Genomic DNA, 25700 nt, shown 5'->3' with positions numbered 1-25700 from the left:
AATAGGAAAAAGTACCTACCGCTTTCTTGAATTAATGTTTTGTCGTAAAAATATCTTCTAAGCAGGACATAGATTTTTGGACTGTTACTGTATAATGGTGTTAAGGTTTCGGAGGCTCCCCCGACATTAACTAATGGGGGTTATGTTGAATCGGTCCTAGGTCAGACGTTTACTAATTACCATGCTTTTTTGCTGTTAATAGTTCCGAGCTGAGGACGTGAATGTAGGCACTCTCTCGGAGAAAATATTTCTGTTTTGTTTATTTTATTTTTTAAAAATATTTGTTTGTATTATGAAACATATTTTTATGTTAGCATCTTTGCAGATAGGATCTATCTGTTGAAATAATATTTTCTATTTATATGTTTTATTCAGAGTTATTGGCGTTTTACTCCTTGATTTTTTAATAAATGCATTCATTTAAAAAAAAACCTGTTCAAAGAAGTAATTCTAAAATCACATTTTTTTTTTAATTCTGGACCCATGCACATCATATTTTCAATTTATGTCAACTGGTTTTACAAATTTCAAACACTATTTTAATTTTTATTTCATAAAAGCAAAAAATTATACGAAAAATCTTTTTTTTTTTTTTTCAAGTTTGAGAATTATTCATTTAGATATGGTGAACATATCCTAAACAAACATGGTTCAAAACTTGGTAATGTTAAATATTTCTTAACAAAATAAAAACTCTTGCTGACTTCTGTATAATTTTCAAGAAACTTACATAAATATTTTACGCCTTTGAATTTATTTCAATGATATATACATCACCAAGAGTAACTTTTTTTTATTTCTATACAGATGAAAAATTCCATGTTAATTTTTAAAGCTAATTTATTTCAACAATACAAAAACAATTGAATATCATTATTTCTACTTAATATCAAGAAAATAACAGTACAAAAAGTTAATGTTACGTTTGTTTCTTTCAAATATTATAAGTTACTTGTAGGTTTTTATTTCTTATGTTTTATATCGATTAAATTTACAAAAAAATAAGTGCTTAAATGGGGAAAAAATTCTATAAAAGCCTCAGCAAATGAAAAAAAAAAAAACAACTCATGTCTTGCTATATTTTCAATGATACCATTACATGTAATTTTTTTTCAAAGGAATATAGATTTATTCAAAATAATTAAACAAAATAATGAACTGGAAAATTATGACAAATCGAGCTTAAGGTAGCAATAAGTAAAATTTGCTTCGATAAATATCAGACAGCTCATCGGGCAATACACATCATCCCGCCCCTTATCTGATGACCAAGGCAACCCCAGGGATCCAAGTTTTCTGTTTCATGTGCCTTAATCTCAGTAGTTTGGGCACAGGTAAAAGTGTATGAGATTTACCAGGCATGAAATCGACAAATGTCCACTAATAAAGATCTAATCAGACAGTGATAATGATGGACTACCTCTTAAGGCGGATTAAACTCAACTTTTGGTTGTGAAGTGGCGTTCTATCTGTGAAAAAAAACCTTAAAGAGTAAATGCAAAAGTTCAAAATCTGACCCTCGAATGTTTACTTTAGTTTTACCTAAATTAAATCCCCAAGTGTATATTAATTTCATTCTGAGAGAACTAGAGCTACATTTAGGAATTTTTAAGACGGAATTCTTAGTATTATTTTTTTCCGTCAGTAGCAATTATCTCAAAAAAATAATTAACATACACAAGTTTATGAGTGGTTTTTTTTTGTCTGTTATGTACAACTTAAATAACGGCAATTTTTAAAATGTTATTCTCATGCAACACATATTACAGATGTAATTTCTTTCAACAATGATAAACCTAGAGATTCCTTGTATGTATATGATGTAGCTAGAGATAACATAAATGCCCGGGAGGGTCCGATGGCATGATATACCGTAGAAAATGCCTCTATACAGATTCGTTTCCGTTTCCTTTTACCTTTTATTACCATTTCATTGCCTCCAGACTAAGGTATATTCTTATTTAAGGAATTACTTATTTGAGAACAACATACTATCTGAGTTAAGCGGCTTATAAGAGATTAAAGCACTTGACGCGAAAATCTACCCAAATTCCCTTTATATTTTTAATGAAATTAACAATATACGTTAAATCAATAGGTATTTGTGTGCAAGTGATTCTCCTCCCCAATGGGTATTACGTTCAATTACCATGTAAATACAAATTAAGAGCTTGTCACTCTATAAAAGTAGCAGACCTTTTGAGTGCAGTTTCTGGGATCAATACGATTTTGAGACGAAAGTTGCGTCAATGAATCGAGAAAATTGGCTGAGAAAGAAGAAAAAAATCAAGACGCAATCTGTGAGAGAGCTGGAGGGGTTTCTTAAATTAATCAACATTTTAAATTTGTTCTGCTTCCTGTGCATTGGAATGAAGACATGAATGCCGCGACAGTTGATATAAAATGAATTGAAATCGACACAAAAAACGAACTGCGTTCGAATAATACTGAGAACTTCATTGGATGTTTCTATGCCTCGGGCTCGGAATGTCAAAATCGCTTATCATAGTTCTCTCTCAATTGTTGCGGATAGACGTGTCAGTCGTTTCCTCCAAAATAAACAAATCACAATGGTACCCGTGTTTTTCTAATTAAGACACACTTGGTCTTTTTGGCAAAATTCACTGGTACTGCATTGCTATGACCGGACAGGACGATACGTATCTTCATATGACGTAATCCCATTAGATCATGGTCATCCCGCGGGCATATGTAACCTTTTGTCGCGTTTGCTGTATCTTTTCGCGTTCTTCGTGTCAAATATCGCAGGTCTTTCCGCGATCCAGCCAGATATTCATGTAAATAATGATGATATCGTTTACTTTGTAATAGATCATCTATAGAGATTCGAAAGTTGAACTAATTTGACAATTGTGTGCCAGATTTATTAAGTATTTCTATATAGGGATTGCCGATTCCCATCTTTAAAGCTTAAATTTAAGAGAGCTGTTAACCAGCAATACCAGGATTAAGCATTATTTAATTTTCATTATAAGTTTTTTTTTTATCACATCAAATGTAATGTTGATAAAATCCTTTTAAAGTTGAAAAATTAATATAGAAACCTTGTTTTGTGTTAAGAAAGAATTCAAACATGACGGCAAATTATTCATTAATCTTTGCGAACATTTTCTCTTTACTATTAAATGCAAGGAGAAAAAAGTATATCAAGTCCATTTGTAAAACTGACACAAGGGGAAAGAATTTGTGTTGGAAGGCAAAAAAACCATGTTTCCCTGACATATATACACTAAGGAAGAAAAATGACAGAAAAATTGCGAGCCATTCAGAGCATTGACTTAGGTAAAATCTTTTCATATATCACCCCTCAGAAGCATGGATTAAAGTAGGTTTTATCTTGAAGTGCTTGTCTAATTGACAAAAAACTTACAGTGAACTATTGTGGCATCTACGGAGATTAGTCTAAAGAAATTCACTTTTCTTTCTCCCCCTTTATTCGCATGTCCTTGGTTTGAATTTGTTATTTTTCCCTGCACAGGAGGGACGGAGACGAACGGTTTCTGTATAAAAAGAATTCACAGGATATCAATGAAATAGCAATTTATCTGAGAAGATTTAAGTTATTCCACTTTCATAATAAAGCCCAACAGTTGGTTTTGCCCACTGTAACATTAACCTCCAATATAAACAAAAATTTGATTCGTTTTGTAAATAAATCCCTAAGCCAACTCGTCATTTCATGGAATATCTGAAATTGTTTCATAATATTTATGAATGTAAGCGTTTTAATTGAGATTAATTATAACGCAAGATTTGATACAGTAAGCAATTGCAAGCTGCTTGTAATTGTTCTCTATAGCGTTTTATAGGGTCACAAATGCGTTTGTTACTGGTGTATGTTCATTAAACATGTTAAATGCAATTTCATGCGAGGCTGCATCATGTGTAAACTATACCCGATTCATAAACCGAAGGAAAACAGTATTGACAAGGTCCTTATTACAGCATATTGCTGCAATTTAATACCGAACACTGCATAGAAGTGAAGTTAAGATTACCAATGTAAGCCCCTAGATCTCTAAAAAGTCAGAAGTTTTCCTCTCTGCCTATTATATACAATCTTCAATAACAATTCACAGTGTATAGAGAAAAGGTTATGTGATTTATGATCACTAACACGAAATGGCCTTTGAAACAAAATACTATCACAAAACACGAACAGGAAAACATATTTACTCATTGGAGCTTTTTGGTTCGGCCTTACTAAGTAAAAAAACAGTTTGATTGACTGTTCCGCGCCAGTGACAAGTCGATGACCAATCAGATGCCGCGATTCAGTGGGTGCTGTTCGGCCTTTTAACTCGCTCGTTCAAAACCATTAAAATATCCAAATGAGGGCTTATTGGGATATACATATAAACTGACGGTCACCGCTCAACTGTATGATATGATTTAGAACGATTGAAAAATCTTAGGGTGTCTAGAAAATTTGGGATCATTGTAGTTACTACTGGTTAATTGGTGTGTATATTGTGTAGTGGAACAAATTAACCGTTACGGACTTTTTTCTTAGAGGTGTGCGACCTGGAACCAATTGTTTGCATCCTTCTTTGATACATGTGCACGGAGGCATTTTCCAGGCGCTGGGTCTGTCTAAATGCCTGATTAGACTCCATGATTTAGTTTTTCCCTAGATTGAGTCCTTCCCCTATAGTGCCTTCTATAACACATATAGGATCTACGTTACGGAAAGACAATTATACGGACTATTTTCTGTTGACCGAAAAAATTTAAAAACTTGAAAAATGTCAACGAATTTAAGCTTTTAACTTGTTTTTATCAGAGCAGCAAAGGATCCTAGCAAATGATTACTGCATAGGAGCTTAGTTTTGAAATTGAAGTTCATGTTCTGTTGTTTCAGTCAGAAAGGCTTGTGGAAAAAAACCAGGATTTGGACCTTTTCGGTTTACGGGATCTGAGTGTTTTCAGTACCGAATGTGACAGTGAAAACGTATGACATCCTCGCTTAAGGAAGAAACGATGCCGTCGAAAGGTTGGTTACATAATTAGAATCTATAAAATGATAAATTACTTTTTTTTCCAATCAATATATGACATGAGGCAAAGTTATTTTATCTTTCTATTGTTTACAGTTTAATCTAAAGATATTGTTTTAATTTCATGTCATTTGAATTTGACAATATTTATAGAACTGCATTATATAGACAATATATAAATACTCTATACACAGTGCAGGAGAAATTTAAATCAAACCTAATATATTTAGAGTTGTCTTTTAAGTTTCCATTCTGAATTAAACATTGCAGAATTATTTAATAGTTATTGTTTTTGATAATATTATTTTAAGCATTGTTTAATATTCCTCGATAAATATAACACAATTTCAAATTTTACGAGGAATTCTAAAATGAAAAATATTTTAATTTCAATATTTAAAAAAAATCTTATGAGCCACATAAGTAATTCCTTTCTCAAATATTATCAAAACAAGATTTTTATGACCTGTAATTCTGTGAATCAAGGATGTTGCTTTTAGCCTTTTATATGAGATGTCATGAAAGCATAATGAGTATCAACTATCTGTGAACAGTAAAACTTCATCCTGACGAGAAGAAGCAAGACGATAAATCTGAGCGATACAATCAGAGATGATCCGACAATTTGTTCTTGGTCTCCGGGACCCCTCTATCTCTCTTGTCCGTTAAGTCCGACTTTCGAGAACAAATGCATGGGTCTGTCAGTTAAAGGATTTTGCCGTTCATAGTGTTTATTTCTTTTGCATTTTGATTATTTCTACAACTAAGGCCTATATAATTACACATAAAGCTCCCGACTTAGTCTCAATCCTGCTCTGTATCGACGCCTTAGTCCTATAAACCATGTTTTATTTGATTCTTGGGTTCCCTAATCCGAACAAAGAATTTTTGGCCGTTTTAGACCTTCAGCATCTTTTTCTCTCCGTTTTGTTTATGTTTTCATCTTCGATTTACGTAGAGAAATTTGCAAACAAAAACTGTGAAAGCTATCTAGGCATGTAAAATGGAGTTAATCACTCGAATTGATTTAATTATATCTGGTTACCATAACCAATAGTTATGGAAAATAGACAGAAATAAAAGCTATGTGCTTACTGCAAAACCGATTGCAGCTACTTTAAAAGAAAATTTATCAAGACTTGATGTCCTGTAGATATTTTATGTTATCAAGTGATGGCAAAAAAACATGTATAGTTGTGACAGGGATGACATCTGCGATGCTAAAATCTCCATTCTGGCATTGTACATGAAACAAAAACGAAAAGCACTGCCTTCCCCCCGAACAAGTCCAATTTCTTGTTTACCTCTGACACACAAGCAGGATGAAGCAAAGGTTAAAAATAAACGAAGACCTGACATTCAGAAAAATGATGAAATGGACAGTATTTGTCAAATTGGGATTTCATAAGCGTTTTCATGTTTCTTGAGACACCGTTTTTAATGACTCGCTCGTTTGTCGTTTCAAAGGAACGCACTATGTTGTAGATTTGTATATAATATTACATCTTCAATACGAAACGCAGATCTGCCGGAAATTTTCATGTTAATGGTTTTCAAATCCAGACATCTTAATTAATTAGCTTACCGAAGTTCTTTGATATTTTTCTCATTTTTTGCATAATCTTTAATTTGCACCTTAGGGTTTGATTTAAATGACTTCTTTTTTTTAAGAAAGAGGGGACAACTCCTTTAGACTTAGAATAAATTTAAATTTTGATTTGTTTCGAAACATTTCTTAAATTAATATTTTTGTCTCTTTTCAGACGACGACACTAGTAATTCTGTTGGAAGCCCGGATGTTGACAGTCCAAATTCTAGAAAGTCTAGGCAAAAACGAGGTGGGAATCTTAATCCTTAAATATTATTATTTTTTTTTTTTGTCAAACTCCTCCAAATATATAAAATAATAAATTTTATGATATTTTTCTGTTGGTGATAACTGCATCAAAAATGTGATCAACATCATAGCCTTTTTCCCCCAAAATAAAATAACACATCCGGAGGAACAGAAATATGGTCATTTTTACAAAGATACATTTCTGATACCTCTTACAACCAGTCCTTCGCATCAGTAGTAATTACTGTATTTATTTCCGACTTTTGGAGCCTTCTAAGCTAATATTGGAGACAGTGCGGGCAGCACATTTAGAATATGCTATTGATAAACCAAGACATACACTGTGCAATGGCGTCCATCACTGTTACTGAAAGTATCTTAAAGCTATAAAATATCTCTGCTGCTTTTCAAAATATTTTTTCTCTAAAAAAAATTGTCCTTCAAAATTTATTTCTTATTCGTTGAAAATAAACAAAGTTTTACCAAGAACAGTAAATATTTTTTCTTGTTATCTTGATTTCATCAAGAAAAAGGTAGTTTGTATTGTATAAATAAACAACCAAAAAAAAAATTCCGCATTTAGTTTTACATTCTTGATTGTTTGAAAAAATATTGAGCAGGTTGTACAAAAAAAATGTCAAATTCTACTAAGGTAAATTTTCTATTCTATATATGTGTGGAAATAGTGTAACCAATAAAAATATTCTGAATATTTTTTAATATTAAAAAAATACTATGCAAGGCTGTATTTGTCATCAATGTGAAAAAAGCGCATGAAAATTTATAAATAAAATGCGAGAGCTTATCAGATGTGTAAATGACGAATATTGATGAGATCTTTATAAGAGGTATAATCTCATCACTACATAAATTATTAAGTTTATTTTCTTTTATTAAGAGGTACTTATCTTTTAATGTTACTATTATCATATTAATAGCGGGATAAAATGTATAAATCTTTAAAAAAAAAAAACAAAAAAAAAACACAATATTCTGCAAAACGCCACAATGAAAAAGATTATAAATACTAAAAAATAATGATAAGAGGAAAGCAACAACGATTAGGAAGAAATTTTCAACTGTGTTGTTGAATTTTTTTTTTTAAAGAATGCTGAAATTTCCACATAGATTTTCAAAAATAATAATTAAGTCACCAGTATGATTTACAGCTTTACGAGGAAGCTGGTACCAGAACTTGAATGTCTCTAATCACCCAGTATTTTCTTTGATTTTTCCGTGATTGCAAAGACGCATGTTTCCAGTTTGTCTAATGGTTTTGTTTGCTGTTTTTCAATGACGTTTCCTGAGTGGAAGATATTCTTGAAATCTCGCTTTTTAATCCCTCTCCTGGCTTTATATCATTCGATCTCTTGTTTTGGATAATGTGTTGAAATTGTTTTCCAATGCACATCTGTACTCGTTCGTCGATCAAAGACCACTGTATCTAGAATTCATCGTCGAATTTCCAATTTAAAACCTCAGAGATGGAGGATGTAATTCTGGTTTTAAAATCTCTCTTGGTGGTCATCAAAGCTCTTGCTGGCTCACAAAGTATCTTGTGTATATGACTCTTTGAATGATTTTCCAACATCTAATTGCCGGCATTATCTTACTCCTTTCACAAAATGACAACAGTTTTTGAAAGAAATATAAACAAACTAAGCAAAGAAATATTATAAATCTGGTGTAAATTAGCCGTGATTGAAAATACGGGTGGCCATTGAAATCAGTTAAGAGAAGCATCGAAGTGATGAAGATTGCATGTCACCTTGTCTGTAAGACGCTTATTGGCTTTCGTTAAATATCCCTTGCAGCAAACTTGTCACAGACGGAGATATCAATGGTAGTTGCTAGTCTGGGTGGATTTGATTACTGCTATCCGATTTCTTCTTATAAAAAGTCATAGCTAAGCTGGTGTATTAGAAAACATTTCTTCATCAAATTGTGCGAATCATTGTTCAATTTTTGCATTTAAAATGAGTTATTCAAACACATATTGCTAAATGGTTTCAAATTGCTAGCCGTAAGTCAATCATAATTATAGTATTTTAAGACCTTGGAATGTTTGGCAATGATTATTGGAGGAAGAAGAAATTGAGTAACGGCCATAAGAATTCTTCATTACATAGCATAAAAATCCATTTAAATTGATGAAACAATAAATAGGTTACTTTAGATAGCCAAACAGATGACCGAGTTTTAAGGTAGGATATGGCATTGTTCCACTAACCCCCATTACGCGTTTTGCGTGCCATTTACATTTGATTGGTATGCATTGTAACTGCACTGCGAATGTGGGCACGAATGCTCAGAACAAAGAAAGACTGAAACTCGATCACTACTGGGAGTTAGTAAGCTTTCTTATGATTTTCACATGTCATGTTCGGTGTGAGGTATTCGCGAAACAAAGCTATAAAAACAATTACGTTATTTGTCAAAAATTTCTTCCCTTGTTCGTCGTTCGTTATTTTTTCATTGGAACTGGAGATATGAATCAATTATGTTCATAGTCATGAAAAAAAGTTATTCTGAATCACCATGCATTGCAGGTAAACATACACGTTCTATGAACTTTTTTTTTTCCTGTGATAGTTGAATTTCTTTGGCCGTTGTCATTGACATAATTGCATTTCCTTAAAATTATTACAATAATATTTGCTATAACAGTGTATAAGAAAAAAAGAAACATGACTGAATTAAGTTCGCAAAGTTTGAAAAATGAAAAACAGCGTAGACCTGTCACAACACCATAAATATTTAGTTCACAGATAAGCACCTGCATGGTTTCTTGTTGAGGAGCTTTTTCCTTTATTTTTATATTTTAGTCCATATACGGTGTGAAAGAACAGACATTTTATTACATATTCCACGCTATTAAATCTGAACCTTTTTGCACCACCGAAAATGTATACAGTGATGATATAACGCTAAAATCGCACCTTTCTAGTTACCTGAGTATAAATTTAAGCAACAAACATGTCAACGGTTTTACGCCCCAACACCAACAGTGTTCAAAATAAAGCCATGCTGCCCCCTGATTTAGGATGGCAAGTTGCGCAGCTGAACGGAAACAATTTATTTGGCCCTGTCTTGTCGTATCCCATCATTCCCTGCGGCACCGTCATCTAGTAATGGCCGTGGTGACGGGCCTTGGTCTGGGGTTATTGGGGTTATCACCGCTGGTCCATTTCATCGCTAGGTGGTCTCCTCTGCGTGGCATGTCGTCTCTCAAGCTGTCTGTTTATCTCTAATTCATAATTCTCCGACATTTATCCATTATCTCCGGACTTTTTCATATTTTCGATCGCTTAATTACGCAGAGTCAATGCAATGACTCGATAATGTTCCTCTAAGATTTTCTTTGATTTTGCTCTGAAAATTTCTCCCATTCTCTTAATTACCGTTGATGTAAATTGAAGACACGGGTAATATACTTGTCAAGTTCTGAGAAATGTTCTAAGATTGACATCGAAGTCAGAAAATTTAGAGATTCGTTTACTGAACCTTCTTCCGTTGCATTCTGTAAAAAATGAGAACAAAGTTTAAATAAGAGGGTGGTTGTGTTGGATGGAAATTAAAGTTACCTGTATATTCAGTCTTAATGCAAGTATTAGTGATTTACTTGCTATAATTATACTAGATAAAGCTCATCGTAAAATATGCATCGATTTATCTTTTTGCTTTGAAACTGATTTTTTTTTATGTTGATATTAAAAATATGGTAGAAATAAAAAAAAAACTAATAAAAAGGCATAAGACCTTAACAATTTTAAGTCCAGGCGCTTGACTTCCACATGCTAAAGCCAAGTGTTTGGTGGAGGAATACTCACTACTAAAGGTTCCACAGAATGTCAAAAACACTGGGGTTGAGGGAGGCTTTTTTTTTTTTTGAAAATTGACCAAAAAAAAACAAAAAAATCAAAAACTTAGAACAGTCCAATCAGCATTTTATCTGTCTGCAAGATTTCTGCACTTAAATGTGCAATTCACTAGAGAAATGGGAAGCGTTGATATTCCTAAAAGCTTAGCTTATTAAGCAAAATGATTCATTGTTTAAGTCTTGAAATATGTGCATATTAAAATGACCATATGAAGAAACCATTAATATTCTGTTTAATTAGAAAACCTAAAATGACAATTTTCTTTGATATCGTGAAGACAAAAATAAGATTTTTTCCAAGCCATTAATTTGAGTTAAGTCAAGCAGGATTCATCGAGGTGACCTTAGCTATGAAAATAAACAGTGATAAAGCGCCGACGTGTGAGAAGACGGGCTCGTTAGACTGTTGAAGGGACACAACATGACTTGTATTGTTTTAACATGCCTCATAAATCCAAGGAACACTTGGGTTGCAGCTCAAAGACATTTAAACTCTGCTCGTTCATACACCATCACTGCTGACAGCTAAACTATTCTAGTTCTAAGCACTTCGCCATAAAATGCTTGTAAACTGTGAAAGTTTTGACAGTTAAGACATGATTTCATAATTTTCGTTTTTGCCTTGACAAATGTACATAAAATTGTATTTTTGTCAAATGAAATCTGCACGTGTGGCCATTCATTAAATTAGAAGGGTGGGTATTTTTACCATGGTAAATTAAAGAATATCATCCACCAAATGACGCTATCAATTTTCCATTGTAGTTTTATGTAACATTTTATAAATTTTTCCCAATTGTAAAATATTCTACCTTCTGCTAAATTATTTCATATCTTTGGATTTTACTACGTCCAAATTGACGGAAGGCGTGCTTAGAACCCAGCGACCTCATCTTAAAAATCTCGTAAAAATCGTAACCCTGTAATTTACAAGATGGTTTCTTATATGAGAAACTATAATACAACTGGATAAATTTGAAGGGATTACAATTTTAAAAAGATAAACCTTTGACAATTATCTGATTATCTGTTTACAACAGTCGTTGTTTAGTACAATGTCTTATTATGCATGCCAAGTGACCTTTGAGGTTGAATGTTTGACTCTGAAGTTGTTTTGTTGGGTGTACGAAGATACCCAAAGTCAACCCTTTTCAACTTTAAAATATTTGTAATAAACAACATTTTAAACTTGATTATCTGTTTGAATTGTAAAACATGTTATTTGTAAATCTAAAACATATTTGTATACAAATCGACTGGCACCTTAATTTTCTAACATGTCATTGTTGCATGTTTGATAATTGCTTACAAAGAATCTAATACACCGGAAATTCAGATCTGCACTCGATAGCTTCAGGGTGTGCTAAATCGGTATATATACTGTTCAAGTGCAGTTGCATTGTTTATTGTTTAGTGAAAATATAAAAGTACAAATTGAGGAGTAGAAATATTTATATGTGTTCCTCATGTTATTCCGGATCCCGTGACAAGTGCCTATATATCCTCGACTATCCCTGACTATCCTGTGAGGAAACGGATAGTACATCTGATAAGATTGAAAATTGTCAAGAAATTTTGATTGATATAATCATTTAAATGAAAGCAGTATTGATTATATGTTTACAGAATTTGGAATATAATCAAATTAGTAAGAATAACTTTTTAAAAAAAATATTATAGGGACTGCTGTTTCAGTTATAGAAATATTCAAATATTTTACACAGCAAACAAAAAATCACTGTGAACAAGAATATTGTAAAAGGATTTTTTTTGTATTGAGTCCCTAAATCAATTGTCATACTGGAACTTATTGCCGCACTTTATTATTTTTTTTATTTATTTTCCTTGATATCCGTAACACGCTAAGGTCTTACTATCACACGTGGAAACAAAACAGAAATTGTGTAGTTACCAGAATGATTCGGGGTAGTCATGCAATGATGAAGAAAAAGGGTTCAAAGTTCGGTATAATTAAACAGTGCACGCTGTGTTCCCTTTGTCGTATGATTTTTATCTGTGTCGAAAGAAGCTTTGCATAAACCACGAAGCCAAATTTTAAAAAAAAAAATTGTCAAATTATCGATTTTTTTCTGACATATACTACATGCTTATGATTTTCCTTTACACGAGGAAAATAGCTTAAGTTGGAAGAGTAGTTTTATTTTGCGAAGTATCCACGGGTAGGTATAGAAAATCAAACAATTGAAAATATAAATTTTCGTCGTTTTGTTTTGTTTTCTTATATTAATATTTTTGTCTTTGTAGGACACAGCGGAGTCAATCAGTTAGGCGGTGTTTTTGTTAATGGCCGCCCCCTTCCCGATTCCACAAGACAAAGAATTGTAGAACTTGCCCACAGTGGAGCTAGACCATGTGACATTTCTCGCATCCTGCAGGTTTCCAACGGTTGTGTGAGCAAAATTCTAGGACGTTACTATGAGACGGGATCCATTCGACCGCGTGCCATTGGTGGAAGCAAACCGCGAGTCGCCACACCGGAAGTTGTTGGAAAAATTGCTCACTACAAAAGAGAGTGTCCTTCTATATTTGCTTGGGAAATACGTGATCGTCTTTTGTCTGAGGGTTGCTGCAATCAGGATAATATCCCAAGTGTAGGTATCAGAACACAAAAGCAGCAAAAAATAAACCCAACACTCTTATTCCCTCATTTCCTTGGAATTCTGGGAATTCACAGTCTTAATAATTTATTGCCATTCATATTTCTTTACTTCGATAACAAAAACAAAAATATAATTATTTGATTCAAAAATGAAATTATGATTCCGTCATCAATTTGCTCCTAGATTTAAAAAATCCCAACGCATTTCATTCAATGGTATCTAAAATATATCCAGCCTGCCTCTAAAATACTTCTCGAATCCTGCATTAGAACGAGTCAGAAATCAGTGAAATGATTACAAAGACCATGTTTTTATTCTCTAGCGGTTTGTGGGCAGAATCCACGGGTGTGTTTGATTTGTTAAGGATTTTAAAACGCATCCCGCTGCTTACCTAAATAGATGTCTGTTCGCAAACATTTGTTTTCTAAAGCCCATCTGGTTGCTTTCGATGTTTTCTAAATATCAAAGAAACGAACCTGATCGCTAGCTTTTCCTCCCAAAGAGGTGAGGGTTAATGGATATTGTATCTAAAGGAAATTATCCTATTTTAAAATCAATTTAGCAAGCGATACCATATTTTTAAACGTTAAAAAAGCTCAAAAAGTCCTTAACGCGAGTCACCCTTTTAATAAGTTTTTATTTAATTCTGACGTAAAAATATGCATCATTGTATTCCTTTGAGAACACAAGTTCAAGAATTGTATGATGTGGCAAGAAATGCAGAGCCTCATATTTGGGATAAAAAAACGGGGGGATTTGAACTTTGGAGTCGGTATTGGACTATGCTTAAAGTGCTAATGTTCTTGAATAAAAACAGAGATTTTATTCTATAACAAAAGTTGTTGAATTTTTTAACCAAAATTAATCAAACTGAATTGTTAATTAAGCAGACGAAAGACGGGATATTGAAAAAAAGACGCTTGATTAATTTTAGCCATCATTTTCTTTTCTGTGCCAGCAAAATCCTCTATTTTTGGGCACCTTAATGTGAAGATTGAAGTACCAAACCAAATCGAGCGTTAGGTCCGAATAATGTTAATCTTTTTCCTACAAAATTGACATTTTCATATATTTCCAATATTCTATTCATTTAGTTGTTAATATTCAGTAGAAAACTTTAATTTCTAAAGAAATCTCGTAAAGAAGCTTCTGATAATTCGTCTCCGCCAATCACCGCCCGCCTTCTTTTAAGTCTCGCGAGACATCGAGCACTTGAGTAAGCTTGGGAACGTCTCTCGGTCTTTGAGCATCAGACAATACCTTGTTGAAAGTGCTTTAGGTCGAGTATCCACCCTTATTCCCGGTAATGACCATATGCCTTCATCATTTGCATCCCCCGGGTAATAGTGGGTTTTTACAAGAGCTGCATTGAATCTCATTCTCCCTTCTGCGTCGATCGGGATGAGGCCTCAACTTCTTGTTTAATGACACTGTAAATATTTTGAGTAAACACTGAGACATTCCCCTAACAATTGCTTAGTTTGCCTACTCTTGGAATTATGATGTCCGGTAAAAGGAGAAATTGACTACTTGATACAGGGATATTTTTCCTCTTTAGGCAGCTCAACAACCTAAGGAAACAGTTTATCGAGTTACATTTGGCAATGTAAACGGTTAGCTTTTTTTGGAACGCTGGGATTTTATACTGCTTCAACAAGGTCAAAAATATAAAAAACATAAAATTGTTCTACTTAAAAGGCAGTCTTAAAGTCCATGTCATTTTATGAAAGCTATTTAGTGTACAAATCTTTACAAAAAAAGCTCCAACTTAGAAATAACCTCCTGAATGTACTGTACATATACATGTATGTAAGTGGGTCCCCATATTTTACTCGATAATTAATTTTATCACATCTGTCTTGATTTTAGGGCCCCAAATCCAATCACGTCTGCATGGTTGCACAAACCGTACCAGTAATCGCGCGAGTCATCTGATTTGCATTTTGATTTTGTGTTTCCGTCCCAGGTTCTCTAAAATCGGTCGTGAACCGTCGGAAAACACGAGTTCTGTTATGATCTCATAAGATTTCACAGAGTGCTCCTGCCGAGCTAATGATTAATTACAGACCAATAATGGGGCGCATGTGCAACCGATTCCCATGGAAACTGGACTTGTGTCCTTTCTGTTTTGAGTCGTGATTTCGTTTGGAGTTTGTAGTTTGAATTTCAAATAAAAGTTAAAAGAATAACAACAAATATATATGTATGCATGCATAGACTCTACAATATCTCAAATGATACGAAATGTATGGCTTCAAATATTTAACATGATTACATTCATATTTTTTTTATTACAAAAGTTAAAAAATAACTTATAAATAATTTACAAAGTAATAAACAGCGTCCTAATCTTTTAAATTTTATTATTTTCTTTTGATTTACAATGATCTCAAATTCTTCATTACACGATACACTTTCGAAGTAAATGTACACTAACTTTTAGAAAGAACTTAAAGGAATTAATTTGTACGGAACGATATTTTTTTCTTTCCAGGTATTACATGTATGTGCATTGAAATTTAATTCTAGTTTTATGTTTAGCTCTGAAATATCTTTCTTTCTCTCCTACTGAAATACTGGAACACATTACCTTACTCTGCACTGAGTAATCCTCATTTTTTTTTTTGTTTTGATTAATTTTCACCTCTTTGAAATAAGAGCACACATAATTGAATGTATTGGTTGGAATTCAAAAATGATTATTTTGGGATGTGGTCTATAATTGAGAAATTAAATTTATTAATTCATTTAATAAATTTAATTTGAATTGAGGGTTAGTGGTTTAGGTGTACCGTATCTGAAAATGTTGTTCCTGTATTTCAGATCTCCTCAGTGAACCTGGTGCTTCGAAATCTTGCAAAAGAAGACCAGGTGATTTTATTAATTATTTAGCTTCCAAAAAAGATTAAAATCAAAGAAAAAATAGAAATATAAAATGGGATATCAATTAAGATGTGTTATTATCAAATCCAATATCAGTATGAATTATATATTTTAGGACATCACTTATAGAATACTTCTGATTTTTAGCTCTGACAGAAATTTTCAAACCTTGTCTCCTTTTTCAAAATCTTTTTTTTTTCACAAATTCCTTCTGTTATAAACATTTTTTTTTTAAGTTTGTCTCATACATCTTGTAGGTTTCTTCCATTAACCGTGTGCTACGAAATCTTGCCAGCGAGAATCAGAAGGTGATGGGACAGGGTGCAATGTATGACAAGTTAGGCCTATTGAATGGACAGAATTGGCCCCGAACTAACCCCTGGTATGCCACGAACATGGGCGTGCCAGGTCTCCCTCCCTCCGCCTATACTACCCACCAACCAGCTCCTCCCCTCGGAATGGATAAGAAAAGTAAGCGAAAAGTCAATATTTTTAGTCAGTGGTATTTCTAGTATAGATAACATATAAAGATTTCCTTTTTCCCCCCGAAAATGCAGAACATTTTAAGCAGGTTTTTAGAAAATTAATCTAGTTAATATTTTTAGTCAATGATGTTTCTAGTATAGAGAATATATAAATATTTCTCTTTCCCCCCTAAAAGTACAGAACATGTCATGCAGGTTTTTAGAAAATTAATAGGTTTGTGTCTTGATGAAAACGAATGTTCGCAAGTATTTTAATTACAAAATTAATTATAAAAATGATTAAAAGCGTGTGAAGTGTTATCCATTCAACCAGAATATCAAAAGTTTTTCTCTTTTTTTTTTCATATAAAATAAACAATAATATTCATGTTACCTGAATAACTTGTGAACATCAACTATTTTTTTTAGAAAGATATAAAATAATTTTTGAAGTGTAGACAATTTAATGTTATTATGGATAAAGAAAGGGAAATAAACAAGATTTGACAGGAAAATACACAATTGTTTATTACTTGATTTAGTAATGTGCTGTTCCCAGAGTAATGTTGTAAAAATTGCAAATTGTATTGATGGTCAAACGCGAGAAAAGTATCCAACAAGGCAAAAATGTATTTTTCCACAATCATAGTAAAAGCATGCGGATACGTTAGGTGCCAGAATCAATGAGGATAGTGTAAAAATCATAACAGGAGTCTGTATTAGCCTACGTTAGATTAAAAATCGCGTCGTCGATGCCGCTTTTCATTTTTCATATTCATACAGCCGTTCACATCGAATCAACAATATAGATGCAGCCAGGCGGATAAATTAATATTAATGTATCAAAGTGCAACGGCGAGTAAATCAACTTCAAAGAATAGAGGAGAAAGGGAGAAAATGTACAAATGTGGAAGTCCTACTGCTGAACTGAGCGCCACGCTTTATTTTAGCGGATTCAATCCGGGGTCTTTTCAAGAGACCCTTAATTGGATAATAGAAATCGGTGAATGGAAGAATCACAAATGTTGTAGATTTTTAAAAACGGATAAAAATGGAACCAATAATCACCTTGCTTAGCTGTGATTACTTGTAATTGATTATAAGACGTCCTATTTTATTTTAGACGAAACAAAGTATCGCGAGCGAATTTGCTTTATCGAGAAATGCCTTGTTAGATTAGAGGACGTTCGAGGTAAAGCGATACATTTTCAAAATTTTTCTTCATTTTATATCCTTATTTTTCTTAAACAATATTACGTAACTGCTATACAGACATTTCTTAATTTAATTTTTTTTTTTTTTTTTTTTTTTTTTTTTTTTTTTAGAAAATACGTTTTCTATCTTAGTATTCATTCGAAAGTCCATAACATCCAAGTGTTAAAGAGTAGCAAAGTTAATTGACTGTTCACGTGGGATTAGAGTTGGTAGTTTTATTGCAATACGTGTCAACTTATTCACCTTTCTGTTAGAAAAAAAAGACAGTGGTAATAATCTGCGGGAGGAAAAATACTTCTCTTGCTTCGTCCGTCCTGTATTTAAGGGGGAGGTTTCATACACGAGTGACGAATAGAACCTAGTCGTCAGTCAGTCTAGTGGCTTATTCAAGGATTAAAGCTAATCCTATGAAAAATAAATATTCTTTACAAATATCCAGATTTTAAATACCACAAAGTTCTGACGGAATTGATGAGAAAAAAGGCAGATCTTTGAGAAATTCAACGATTTCTACTTTCTCTTTTTTTCTGTTAGAAATAGGGATTTTGAAAATCTTCAGGGATCGGTCAAATTTTTGTTAGAAGAGAAAGCATCTCTATGTAAAAATGTGTGAAATAAGCGTGCTCTTGTGTTATATGAAAACATGCAACTGGGTACAAATATATGGGTGATTTACAAAGAAAACACGGACATAACCCTCTAGCGTATGAATAATATTTATGTTGTGTTTCTAAATCGGACGATAAAATATTAGTTCTTCGATGAAAAAAGTTCGCTCCACCAGGCGCCAGTATTCTGGCAGCGATAGTCGCTGCGCATTAATACCTACACTCTGGGTATCAAAGTCGATCCCAAATTCCCTTCAAGATGTTTTTATTTTTTCTAAATGAAGCATTTTATTATAATTTTGAATCAAAGACTTCGGCCAAATACACAAACTAGGTGTCAAGTGTGTACCGATTAGGCGATCGACGTGTAAGTATAATTTACTAAATGTTCTTAACATTAGCAGATAAATATTTCGTGAAAATACAAATGTGATTATGCTATTTGGCTATGGGATTAGGCCATCTAATGCGATAGTGTGCTGAATGAAATGGGATTTTTGACATCAGTGTTACTTTGTTATTATAAAATCTTGACTGAATGAGTTCCCTTGTACTTGCTCATTTTATAAATCCCTAAATTCAAAAACAATGTGCAACTCTTTCTTAATTTTTTTATTGTGAAATTTATTATGATAATAACAAAAGGATAGCTAATTTTCAGAGATCAAAGATTTTTTGTCAATTTTCTAGAGTTTCAAATTGTAACAGCAGTGAAGAATAATTTTATGACATGTTAAATATCACACGAGTTAAAATGAAATTTCAACTTTGATACAAATCAAACATTGAACTTAAAAGGGGGAAAACGTAATATTGGCTCTTGAATTAATGCTTTATACCCACGATCATACAAAGTATGGATGATTTTTTTTTATTATTATTAATATCTTCATCTTATTCCAATAAACAATCGTAGCAACTTTATATTTATTATTTATCAGCACAAAAGTTATCTTATCATAATGAAACAGTTTTTGGTAATGTGTGGGCGCCGAAATTGTGACACATGTTATGTTTGGTGAAAAAGTCGCCTCGAGACATTTTATCAAAATCAAAAAATCTTCCAGAGCAAGTTGATGAAATGTGTCACGTGACTAGGCCTGTTGCGGTCATCGTCTGTGTTGTCACGGTCAACAAAGAAAGGTCTGTCTGTGTTAGTTTCCTAGTGGTCGCCCGAAGGGACTCAGCAGTCAACAGATTGGCCAAGAATTCTCGTTATGATTACAATTTAAAAATAACAATATACCTGTGATATTTAAAGCAGATATGACCCTCATATCAGTATCTGAAGGTCAAGGGTTAGAGCACATGATCAGGCCGGGTCAGTTTGTGGAATTCCACATCTGCCTTTACACTGCGGTAAAAAAAAAAATAGATAGGGAAATGTAGAATATTACACAATGTATAGATTTAACAAGTGAGCGACAGAATCGTATTTGATGTCACGTGCTATTAATTACGCGACATGAAAATTTAACCGAAAACTGTTCAAAACGCGACGAACAAAGAATAAGGAACAGTTGTTCTCGTGTGCGAATGGTGGATGTGATTTCATGAACATTAAAATTTCTCTGATATTGATAAAATTCTACAACTGGATAATTACGGATAATAATAGCTATCCATTGCTCGTCAATATCAAAACGTGGTTGCGTCGATGCTTGCCATGGTATTTTAATTCAGACTTGGCTCTCTCTGTTCGGGCGATCATTCCCGAGCGAAATGGTTGCAGTTGTTTGGGTCGTACAATTTGCCAACCATCATCACTGCCTGCCTTGTATTTAGGGAGTGAATCGAGACTCAATTCACTGTAATTTTACGTATCGGACATTCAGTGCAAAAACGTAAAAAACAACTCTACAAGATTTACACTATGAAAAGAATTTCTATTCAAAAATGAGAATAGAGAGCCACATTTATCTGGTCATAATATGAAAATAGATATCATACAAGAATAGATCCCATTCACATGTATTATATAACTTTATAGGAAGGAGTGGTGGTGTTCATGCAGAAATGTATCCGGATGTCAACTTTTTTTGTTATAAAAAAAATGTAAGAGCGAATGCCTAGCATACTATTCTCGATTAAGATGAAAAAGTCAACGCAAGTCACATTACGGCTTGGACTCCAATATAACATAGGGCACCACAGGAATGAAAAATAACCTAAATATTTTTATTGAATCTGAAACTACTTAAGCAGCGAAATGATGCTCTTGCACAGTTGGATTTCCACTTCCGGAGTTGCACGAGAACCTAGGAGGTCAAAGGAAATATTCTATGACCTATTGTGGTTTCCTTACAAAGTTGAACAGATTAGTGGACCGCAATCAAACTTATTTAGCACCCTCGAATCACCTCAATGGTCAATTATAAATTATTAATGGGAGTCATACTCTTTGATCTTATACAGAGAATGTTATCCTTTCAGCCTCAGATGAAAATATAATTTTGATTTCTTTCGTATCTCCCATGCTGGAGAGTTCCCGGGAGTGAAAAGATCATTCTCACAAAAAATCCCCATGTTGTGTATGAAATAAATGGTTTTATGGCGATATGAAAATCGATCCCAGGCAGGTAAAGAGTGATTACGATCTCCTACACATTTAACCCCATAACAATGCACAATGTTTTACATAAAACTGTAATAAGAAACCTGAATGACATAAAAGAATGCAAAATTCAATGATGAATTGCCGATCCATATTTAGAGTTAATACGTCTAAATTACCCTGAAAGAGCTGTCAGGTTATGTAACTGCAAATGGAAAACAAATAAGCACAATGCCGTGTAATTAATTTGATCACTTTAAGCCATGTTAGGTCACGTGAATTAAAAAAAAAATAATATGGCCGCCATGAACAGATGACAATGCAGATGCGACTACCAAAATATCGTGACGTTCGAGATGTTGCGATAAGAACAATATGGACTTAATTATGACACACTGTTAAAATTATGTTTGAAATACTTTAATAAGCAGAGCTGTTTATTATCTGATTAGGCAGATAGTTGAAATTACGTTGATACATGTGTTGCTAACCCCCCCAAGCACCCATGTTATCATTATTTCTTGCGTGTTAAGGCAATAGTGCAAGTGCAGCCACGAATCAAGCACGTAGCAAACATAATGGAGAAGTTTAAAAATAAAATCGACAACTTATATTTCAATCTTTAAAGTTAATTTTTTGATTACTATCTAAGATTACACAACCGATTACAAATGAACTCTTCATGTAAAGGTCAGCTATTGACAGAATAAACATTTTGAAAAACATGTCAATTTTCAATTTTGAATCGTTTCAGATAATGATGGCTCGGGTTCAGAAAGCAACCAGAGTGAGGGTCAAAACAATGAAACAGACGAGCAGCTTAGAATGCGTCTAAAGCGCAAACTCCAGAGAAACCGAACATCATTCTCTGCAGCTCAGATCGAAGCTCTAGAAAAAGGTATTTCCAAAGAGGCAAAAAAAAATGTACTGGTATTTTTAAAACAAGCAGAGTCAAAAGATGATTTTATTTAGCATCTTTTTTTCAATCATTTAATTATTTCAAACAATTTTAGAATTTGAGCGAACTCATTACCCGGATGTATTCGCAAGAGAAAGGCTGTCACAAAAAATTGATCTCCCAGAAGCACGTATACAGGTAATTCAAAGCAAAATTTTTGTATAGCTATATTGTCCAACTCCACTTTAGGGAGAGTAATGTATACTATTTAATGAAGAAGCAATTTCATCAGTTGAAAAAGAACATCATCTAAAATATTATTTTTCTACTTTTTGACAGGTATGGTTTTCAAATAGGAGAGCAAAGTGGCGACGAGAAGAAAAGTTACGGAACCAGAGAAGGGATGTAGCGAATGGAGCTACCCGACTACCAATCAACGGAGGCTTCTCAAACGGAATGTATCCCACAATCCACCAACAAATAGGAACAATGGCCGACTCTTACAGGTAAAATACCTCGAAATTTCAAAATCTTTCTTTACATTTAGAGGACAGACAGAGTTAGGGTTAGGCAATTCAATTGTGAAAATTAACATTTTTTCATGGAACAAGAACAGGTGAAGTGAGAGATAGGTACATGTATCATGTGGAATTTCTCTCAAATTCTGTCGAACAAACTAAAATAGATAACATGGATAAACAACACATACAGAAAAAAAAATTGGAAATATGATAAAGGTAGAATGTAAAATGTTAATGAAAAGTGGTCATTGATATGATTTGTATTTAATAAACGGAGTAGCATGTTGTATGCTACCATTAATTCACAAGCATCATATTACATGTACATGCGCTGCATTTGGGTCCTCTCTGAGTAATAGATAGTAATGTAGTTTTGGACTTTTACTTATTCGAAGTTGTAGTTTTTGCAATTTATTAAATGTTTGACTTTGGTTTTTGCAGCTCAATGCCGACCATGCCTTCCTATTCCTTGTCCAGCAATAATATCCCAGCCAATCCAGCATGTCTACAGTCAAGCAACGCAACTTCTTACTCATGTATGATACCAGGTAATACGTCCGAAACTCTAACTGACTTGTTAAATTTTATATTATTTCCGTTAGATATCCAAAATATCACTGCTACCCATAACGATGAGAAAAAGTTGATTAAATTGTAAATTTTCAGGAGTTGTCTCACTTTGCACAGATAGCCTTTCAATGTCTTTTAACGAGTTTTGTTGTACTTTGCAGAATACGCACCTCGAAGTTACGATCCATTATCACTAAGCAACTACTCCCGTCCATCTTGTAACCCCGCAGCAGGCATGCAGGGTCACATGACCCACAATAACCACGCATCAGCGGCCTCTACTGGTGAGCAGATCTATTTCTCCTCCTACTAGGTGATTGTCTTTGCATGTAAAATTGTTTAAATATTACCTCAATCTGATTTTCTTAGCTTTCTTTTGTTTTATCTCATTTTGAATTAAGCAATTCTTTGATTTATCTGTGCAAAAATTGGTTTATAAGTGTAAGCAAAACTTTGTGTTTTAAACATTTATTTAATTTAAGGAATTTATTTCCATAAAAAAACTTGTTAATTTTTCAGGACTGATTTCTCCGGGTGTGTCAGTTCCTATTCAAGTACCAGGTGGGGGACCACCAGATATGAGTGCGCATCACATGGGTGCAATGGCGTCACAGTACTGGCGAGGACTGCAATGACGTCACGATTAGAGTTTCATCAAAAATGGTGTCTATAGACATGACGATCAAATCAACATGGCAAAAGCTCTTAAGTGATACTGATAAATGGCTTGATCAATTTGCAAAGGAAGTGGTTGAACTAAATTGCTTTTTGAAGCAGTGAAGTAACAATCTGTAAGAGAAGGAAACGCCATGTTTTCTCGTTTGCCAGTAAAGTTAGTGCTCAGGAAATCCCCATATAGTTAGTGACTAGTCAGTGCTCAATGTTGCAGCCTCTGAAATCCACTCCTCAGCTACCGCACAAGAGACATCGTTTACACATCAGACATTCCTTCATATCGTAATCGTTGTTAATTTATCTCTTCTTTTACAAATGCTCTATATATTTGTAAATGTATGTATATCCTTTAATATGTAACCATTATGTGTACTTGTTCATGAAAGACAATAGTGTTGTATGGCTTTTTTTTCTCTTGAATTGTTTTTTTTTTCAAAGTAATGTCATAAAATGCATTCTGTTTTTCTTGTTTAACTTATTGAAGAAGAAAAGATTCAAATTGCTACCGATCAATTTTGCATCTTCTACCGCAATTATATGTTTTGTATCTTTCTTTGTGTAGATTGAAAATGTGGTAATCATTTTGAAACTTTGTAAAAGGTTAATTTCAAATCAGTATGGAAGTTGCTAAGGCAAAGCTTTATAGTTTTTTTTATTCCCTGTTCAAAACAGAGTTTTAATTTTGTTATGTAAAAACTTGGATATGTTTGAGATTCTTTGTTAAACAAAAGTTTTATACCAGGACATACCTCGCTTATTTGCATATTAGTGTTCATTTGCAACAGAAAGGTTGCGTTATACTTTCAGGCAAATGAATTTATTCTAATTAGCAATAAAGTTTATTTCCAAAAGTAATCATATATTTCTTTGTTTTTGTTATTGCAAGTTATTTACTTCATCGAAATACATGTTTATCTTTTGTAAGTAAAACCTGTCTTTGGCCAATTACGCCTACATAATGATTTGCAACGACATATGAAAATCTTTCATTAAATTGCTTAAGAATCAAAATATACCATTGGTGATGTTCATTTGCTGAATTTCTCGGAAATTCAATGAACTCGAATTTTAAAAACTAGTTCGATTTGATCAGTGGACTTCGAATTATTGAAATCTTGAACATGAATTCTTTGTACATGTAAAAATATTCCAAAATATAAATGTATTATATGAAGAAATAAAGGATACCTGTACATTCATTAACTACCAATTTAAAATTATATTTTCTAAAATATCTATTAGGGAGATTTTGCAGGCAATTTTGCCAAAGAATAGTAGCAATTTTATCACTGAACCTTCTCAACAAGAGCTCCAAATATAAGGCTTTTACCCAAACGCTTGACTTTGATCAGACTACGGGCTCATGCTTAAATAACCATGATGTGTAATTATTGTGAAATATGGACGCAATGACCAACTTGGTACGCAACATGCACTGAATACCCCAACCGAAAGCGATTCCTCCCGAAAGCATGCAGAGTTTAGTCATTTCAAAAATGTTATACCTTCTTAAAAATTTCATAGTGGAATATGGAAGTAAATGATATTTCTCCTAAGGTATGGCACTATTTTATATATTTTTAGGAATCCCGTTGTGCAAAAGAACAATAAAAGTAATTAAACATGGGGAAAATCTATATAGAATTTTTGTTTTTTTTTTGATTCATGAAAAACTGAAGGGAGCTGAATCCGTAGAGAGATTACGACATCTAGGGATGGAGGGAGTGGGGAAGGGATAAAATTGTGGCCTTGATCATGATAAGCTTTTAAAATTAAAAGTGAATGGGGGACCAAAGACGTCAGAGCTGGTAGCTGAAAAGTTGTGTAGCAAATGTATTACTTCCGCAGACCATACAACCACTCCGACAGAAGATTGTCGAACATCCGACAAAATACTTAAGTGTTGAAGTATAATTCCATGATTTACAACACAGTCCTAATTATACCCTGCTATCG

The 25700-nt window shown here is 33.3% G+C and overlaps 1 protein-coding gene across 3 annotated transcripts; it reads left to right on the top strand.

Moving 5' to 3' along the window:
• The first annotated feature begins 4935 nt into the window (after positions 1–4935).
• Positions 4936–24143, top strand: LOC133175859 (paired box protein Pax-6-like). 3 transcript variants are annotated; one of them, XM_061310988.1, is made up of 11 exons: positions 4936–5014; positions 6782–6856; positions 13001–13347; positions 16180–16227; positions 16497–16710; positions 21835–21978; positions 22094–22176; positions 22318–22484; positions 22941–23047; positions 23231–23353; positions 23589–24143. In XM_061310988.1, exons 1-11 carry the CDS (start codon positions 4975–4977, stop codon positions 23702–23704), a joined length of 1464 nt encoding a protein of 487 aa, XP_061166972.1. In that variant the 5' UTR covers positions 4936–4974; the 3' UTR covers positions 23705–24143. The 3 variants fall into 3 exon arrangements, with proteins under 3 accessions (XP_061166972.1, XP_061166974.1, XP_061166973.1); XM_061310990.1 differs by having other exon boundaries at positions 23231–23382; positions 23589–23693; XM_061310989.1 differs by lacking the exon at positions 16180–16227.
• Positions 24144–25700: the final 1557 nt, after the last annotated feature.

This window comes from Saccostrea echinata, unplaced genomic scaffold (genome assembly GCF_033153115.1).
Source record: "Saccostrea echinata isolate AGI-Se365-2 ecotype Australia unplaced genomic scaffold, CSIRO_AGI_Sech_v1 ptg000064l, whole genome shotgun sequence".
NCBI lineage: Eukaryota > Metazoa > Mollusca > Bivalvia > Ostreida > Ostreidae > Saccostrea > Saccostrea echinata.
This window is presented reverse-complemented; position numbering and strand designations above follow the sequence as displayed.